Below are 6,950 nucleotides of genomic sequence, written 5' to 3' on the forward strand. Positions count from 1 at the left end.
CAAAGTATTGTAACCTTTCGTGATTAAAGTCACTAATGCATAGGTTACGTGATTAACAATATAGTTTAGAAAATTCTGATCTTTGATTGAGAAAAAAATATGAGATGAAATGTCCCTTGGTAGGCTTGTAGGACTTGTAAACATAATATGCACAATTAACAGAAGTAATTCATCAACCAAATGTTCACAAAAAAATACGGAGTATCAAATTAGATTCACTTTATAACCGTATCTACATGTTTATTATCACACAACTACTACACAAATTACATTCAGTTTTTCATGCAACAGTAGCACAAAATCTACAATAGTAAACACATCACAATTCGAGGGCGGACATATTACAAAATATTACAAACTGCAACATACAAATGCCTCCAAAAACTGCCTATAACCGTTGATACTTACCTATAATCTCCTCCACATCAACGAGTACCAAACTAAGAGCGCAAAAACAGTTATGATTGCGATCATATTCCTTGACCCCTCTTCTTTGGATGTGACATACCTATATGTAAGGTTTTTGCAACCACCACTCCACGAGTTTCTTATTGACTTAATCACCACTCTCATAGGAGTAGAAATTGCAATGTTATGCTACTGCAAAAGAGTTTTATGAACAATAAATCGAACTACGAAGTTAACTTTGAGTAACGGTTGGAGAAGAGGACGGGCCATTTCCAGCTGGGGAGGAGGTTGGTTCAGTTTTCTGGGTCTTGTTTGACTTCTTGTTGGTTAGTTCAGGCTTCGCGCTTTGCTGTTGTGGTCGTACTTTCACTCCTCTAATCATCTGTAAATCACAATAGAAGATGTTAAGTACATGCCCATTGCCCTAATGCCGATTAGCACTAAAGCACACCACAAGTAGAGAATGGATCGGAATGTATAATTCAAGTGAGAAAAAGATAAGACAACATTACATTTTTGTCAAAAATCTAATTCAAATTATTTGTATTAGACTGTGATGAGATGCAATTGTTTTACCAACATATATACTGTGAAGATTGTGACACACTCCTTTCACCAAACATACAAGGAAAAATGGTCTCAAATAAGTTTTAGAGGTCTTTTAGAAAATATTCTACACAATAAAAATTTCATACTATCACTTAACCAAGGATTGCAAATAACCTAACAATTTCACGAGTTTGTAAATAAAAGTAAAACCAACATATCTATAATCAAATTAACTTTTGTGAATAAAATAAAACTTAATAAACAGCATCCAATGACCAAAAAAAACAACACATGACATGATTAATTAGATTAATGCATAATAAAGAGGATAATCAAACAAATTGAAGTGGAAGATGAACTAACTAGTATCTCATCCAGGTCATAACACCAAGTTTTCTCTAGTAAAAGCTAATTTTCTATTCCATAAAAGATATCAGAAATACGAGAACATTTTGATAATGCAATCAACTTTCACATTTATATAAATACTAAAATAAAAAAATCTGTACAAAGTTTTAATTTTTCATTCTAAAGGTTCTGATGTCTCACGATTAATTTGTAGAAGTATATAACAATCGAACCCAAGACATATACATGTATTACTTGTTTACAAAAAACCCAATAATTTCATATACTACGAATTATACAAATATATACAACTAATGTAGATATCAATAGAAGCTGTTCACTTTTCTACTTTTAAGGTTGCAACTTGCACCATATGATTTACCACTTGCAAGTTGCAGGAAGAAAGACAGACAATAATAAGGGATAAAGAGAAACACAAACAAAAGATTTGCCACATTAAACATCTGAATAGATTACATAGTACTCCATACTACGTATACGCAAGTTGGTAGGAAGGAGAAAGGAAAAGATAAACATACATATTTGCCACATTTTACATCTGAATAGATAACAATGAAGTCCCCTTCTTGTAGTCCATTCGATCTAACAAAATCCCCTGAATAGATAAAATAGACACCGATCATTTCAAAGAATTACGACAAATAATATTGCTAAATATTGTTCTTAAAACTAAATCAGAACAATTGATCATATGTTGATACGTACCTGTATTCTCAAGGAGATACATCCTGCTTTTGTTGTTAGGCCAGAACCTGACGCTCCAAAAAGAAACACAAAAGACCATTTTTTTGTCAGATTTAACCATGCATCGAAGATAAGGAATACTTGAACAATGCTTTTAAATTAACAAGACATTATTTTGTTAAACATTATGTAATTATACCTGTAACGCATGTTCCACACACGAGAGGTACCAATGTCTTCCATGGCGATAGGGATTCCTTCCCTTGCCTCCAGTTCTGGCAAATGAGTCTCTGCTTCCTTCTGATTTAATTAAGAACAAACCAAATTAAATTATGTTATTAATGAGATTATTGCTCATAAGCAAGAACAAAATAAAACACATATAATCAAGCGATATCATCAAAAAATTATAATTAGTACCTTGGGCAAGACGATCCTCCCTAAATTACCAACATCACTTTGCTTCAAAACTTTTTGTAGAAGAAATCTCAAATTCTTCTCTGTTTTCCATCCCTATTATTCAAAATTAACTCATTAATTAATAATAATATAAATTGAATTAAATAAATCTTCATTTCCCATGAAAATAAAGTTAGTTTTCAACTTTCTAGGGAAAACAATAATCAACAATAAAACAACAATACTTGTAATATTCCATACAAACCAAATTGCACCGCAAGAAATTTAAACAATCCAATCACAATTCTAAAAAAACAAGAGTAAATAAATAAAAACCTAAATTCACTCACCTGTTTTTTCTCAATCCCAACTTGCTTTTGATAGCCGTTCGCAGCCCTCTCCATGGGCGGCTGCGGCGGCATCATCTGCCCAACCACAGGACCGGGGTGGTTCACTTGTTGCGGCGCCACGACTTGTGGAGGAGGTGGAGGTGGCCAGTATACCCAATTCCCATGTGGAGCAACAACACCACAATTTCCATTCCCTACAACAGCGGCTGCATGCTGCTGTTCAGCCATTTGACTCATCATCATTTGTTGACTAACATTTCCATTATTATTACTATTATTCTGATGTTGATGATAATTATTATGATGAGAATTCCTATGATGATGAGTAAGGAACCTCCTCTGCCTCGCCATCCTCTTCTTCCGAGCTTCCTTTGTCGCCGAGGACCCGAGCCTCACTAGTCCCTCGGTTGGACCAGGGTGATAATAGAACCCTGGGTAGGGAGGAGGGTTTGCATACCCTCCAAACTGAGCTGCTACATCGGGGTAACCCCCGTAATGGGGACTCATCCCGTATCGCATCGGGGTGGGTCCCCATGCGTGGTAATCCGACATGTATGCCGCCATCGGACTACCACCCCCATACGGATCCCCACCCATGTACCCAACCGTGGGTGGGAACCCCGGGGGAGGTGGTGGGGCCGTCATCGGGACCATCACGGGGGTGTCACTCACATACGGTTGAGAAGGTGGTGGACCCGGTAGCCACGTCGTTGGGCTAAAGCACTGCGACTCAGGTGCAGAACTAGGGTTTGCCGCACTAGTATCACTAGGAGTTGTAGTAGCAGTATCATTCTTGTGATCTTGAATTGAATAACTTTGGCGATTAATCATACTACCACTAACATTATTAACAACATGAAACTCATTATCTTCACCACTCATCATCATTTTCTTATTTTGTAAATGATGATTTTGCACCCATTGAAGTATCAACTTAAGCAACTGCTTCATCCCTTCTTTCCCACCACCTAATCTCTTAGCAGCGTTCTCAATCGTCGACTTCTTGATCTTAATATTCCTCAAATCCTCGGCCGATATCGCCTCCTTATTACTCTTCAACCACTCAAAGAACACCAAGGCAAGATCATCGGGCGACGAATCCGGTTCACCATCTCCACACCCACCACTATTTTGACCAACAATTCCATCAACAACACCACTAGCATCATTATTAATACTAGTATTAGTACTCTCACCATCTTTTTGTTGTTGCATGAACTGCTCAAACACTCTTTCTTCCTCATCTTCCTCAACTAGATGACGGTTCACCAACATTTCCTCCGGTTGCAAAAACTGATGCTCGTCGCCGTTGTTGTCATCAAACAACGGCGAAGGATCCCAGCAAATATCAGTATTCTCAAGCATATCTATGCACCCAAAATTCTGCATCATATCCATGCAATGATCAACATCATCCATCAAAATCTCCCTCTCCTCCACCCTCTGTGCCTGATCATGATCCGTAACCGGAGCAGCCGTAGACGAAGCCGGTTCCGGGTCTTGATCCGCATCGGACTTCAACACCGCCCACGACGCCGCCCCGGACGACGCCGTAGAAGCGGAAGAAGAAGTCGTTGCGGTGGAACACACCCCAAAAGGCTTTGCCGCCGTAGCGGCAGGAGTCGAGGATGATGAGGAAGATGAGGACATGCAAGGAAATTCAGGAAGTGGTGGAAAATCAGCATAGAACAAGGATGATGGATCGCTAACATCCACATCTAAAAAATCATTCTCATTGCTCATATTATCATTATTGTTACTCTCAAAAGGGTGTGAGGCGGTTTCAAACCAGATCTCTTCCTCACTATCCTTCATACCTTCCCCGCCAACGACGTCAAAATTTTGTAGATCTTCACCATGCAATACCATTTCTTTCATCTCCTTCTTCAACCCCATCAAATCCTTTCCAAAAAAAAAAAAAATTATTTATTCAAAAAAAAAAAAAAAAAAAAAAACCTTTAGGTGGGTAAGTTGGTCAAGGATAAAGAAAAAGAGTGAATTTGTACAGTACGGATAATGAAAATGATTGAGAAAATTGGATAAATATTTTTGGTAGTGAATTAAGGAAGAAAATAAAAAAAAGAAGAGAGAATTTTTATTTTTTAAGAGAGAGAAAATGCAACATAAACCATCTGGATAATACCAAGTTGCAAATCATTTCATGAAAGTGACCTTATAGTATAAATTAAAATGGTTTCTTTTATTACCACTTGCAAAATCTAACAACAAAATTTATAGGGAATCTAGGAAGAGGAGGTAAGGATATATATATTCCTTATCACCTACTTCTGCTAATAAAAAAAAAAAACAGAATCAAATCTAATGGTCTGATTAATCTATGATTAAAGGTACAACTTTTGGTAATTATTAAATTAATCACACGATTAGTGTGGGGTTAATTAAGATTAGTGAAGGTGACGATGATAACAAAGGAAGATGAAGATGGAAGAAAAGAAGAAATTAAATTAAAGAGAGTGGGAAAATGAAGAGAGAAAACCACTCACCGAAACTTAAAAAACCGTTCGGTAATTGAAATGTTTCATACTTTCATTTTTGTTTTTGGGTCTATTTATTTTTCTTTCAATTTTTTTTTTTTTATTAAGAATTTTTTTATTTGTTTTTTGATTTTTATTTTTTCCTTATTTTGGAGTTTTGTGAATTTTGTTGGGACTTGAGAGTGAAAGCTAGAGGAGTTTTTTTTTACTCCATTCTAAAATTTCTTACAACTTTTTTTTAATGGTCTTTATGTTATAATCATTCCTTAATGGGATGAATTTAAACCTACAAAATAGATATTGAAATGAATCTGATCCCGTTCACGTTATAATGTATAAAACTATGTTTTTCTTTTTATAAGTTTGATTAATTTTTTACCTTATGTGGTTGTTGTGGTATTACTGGTATATATAAATTGTGCATCAGTGATTTCAGGCGGATTTTACAAAGTTGTTGATAGCGCTAATTAGAACTCATATTCCAAAAAAAATCTAACTAGAGTGGAGATAGAGTAACGCACTTTTGGAGTAAGTTTGATTTACCTTATATGATTGTTTTGGTATTAATAAAATTACACAGCAGTGATTTTAGGCAAATTTTACAAAATTGTTGGTTATTACATCTAATTAGAACTTATTATTCAAAAGGTCTTAGAGTGGAGATAGAGTTAACTTTTGGGGTAGAATTTTTTATTTATTTTTTTAATTCATTTCTAATAAACACAAGAACAAACTTTTACCAGGAACATATAGTCTAACTGTGCAAAATAATATAATGCATCTAAAAATTTATATTGAAATGAATCCGATTCATGAACTCTGACAAAAGCCAATAGGTAAAAAAAATAACCTCAAAAATATGCAACGTTTGATTTACTTTACCTTGAATAATTGTTGTGGTATCTATAGAATCCGCAATAGCCTTTTCTGTCGACTTTATTTACGAAGTTGTTGGTAATGTCTAACTAGAACTTTACTAGAGTGTAGATAGAATTGACATTTGGGGATAGAAAATTGTTTCATATATTTATTTGTAACAAAAGAAACAGAAAAATGCATTTACTAAACATTGGAATTATATTGAATAGTCTAGCAACCTTGTAAAATAAAAATTATACATTTAAAAATTTACATTGAAATGAACTGAATTTATAAAGTTTGACAACAGCCAGTAGTTGAAAATTAAAAATTAAACAACCTCAGAAACATGTGAAGTTTGACTTATTGTTTACCGTATTTGGTTGTTGTGGTTTCCATATAATGCGCAGCAGTGATTTCTGGCGGATTTAACGGGGCTGCCGAAAACGTCTAATTAAATAGAACTTTAACTTAAAAAAAACTAATTAAAGAAAGTTAACTTTTGGGGTGAAAATCATGTTATTTGTTTACTTAGCTTATTATAACCAATGCAAAAACAAAATACTTTTATCAAACATTGGAATATTTATAGTCTAACCCGGAAAAATAAATTACATTTAAAAAAAGCCAGTAGTTAAAAAAAAAACAAAACAAAAAAAAAAAACTCAAAGCATGTAAAGTTTGACTTATAGTTTACCTTACATGATTGTTATGGTATCCATAAAATGCGCATAAGTGATTTCTAGCGGATTTAATGGGGTTGCTCGTTCGTAACATTTAAGTAGAACTATATGAACAAAAAAAATTCTAATTAAATAGAGCAAAGATAGTTAACTTT

The 6,950-nt window shown here is 34.6% G+C and overlaps 1 protein-coding gene across 1 annotated transcript; it reads right to left on the bottom strand.

The window, feature by feature from the left end:
* Positions 1–317: 317 nt before the first annotated feature.
* On the bottom strand, positions 318–6,091 carry LOC110731857 (B3 domain-containing transcription factor ABI3-like). Its single transcript, XM_021911759.1, has 6 exons — positions 2,760–6,091; positions 2,431–2,523; positions 2,210–2,310; positions 2,032–2,078; positions 1,845–1,921; positions 318–790 (listed from the first exon to the last, which is right to left on the bottom strand). The coding sequence occupies exons 1-6, from the start codon at positions 4,653–4,655 to the stop codon at positions 641–643; spliced, it is 2,364 nt and encodes a 787-aa protein (XP_021767451.1). The 5' UTR covers positions 4,656–6,091; the 3' UTR covers positions 318–640.
* Between the last annotated feature and the right edge of the window lie 859 nt (positions 6,092–6,950).

This window comes from Chenopodium quinoa, unplaced genomic scaffold (genome assembly GCF_001683475.1).
Source record: "Chenopodium quinoa cultivar QQ74 unplaced genomic scaffold, ASM168347v1, whole genome shotgun sequence".
NCBI lineage: Eukaryota > Viridiplantae > Streptophyta > Magnoliopsida > Caryophyllales > Amaranthaceae > Chenopodium > Chenopodium quinoa.

Bases quoted from the DNA above. Each gene is read 5' to 3' on its own strand.
- LOC110731857 (XM_021911759.1), bottom strand. From the start codon at position 4,655: ATGGGGTTGAAGAAGGAGATGAAAGAAATGGTATTGCATGGTGAAGAT. The intron at 1,922-2,031 runs GTACGTATCAAC...TTATCTATTCAG, and splicing joins GTATCTCCTTGAGAATACAG to GGGATTTTGTTAGATCGAAT. The intron at 791-1,844 runs GTATGTTTATCT...TGTGATTTACAG, and splicing joins ATGTAAAATGTGGCAAATAT to ATGATTAGAGGAGTGAAAGT.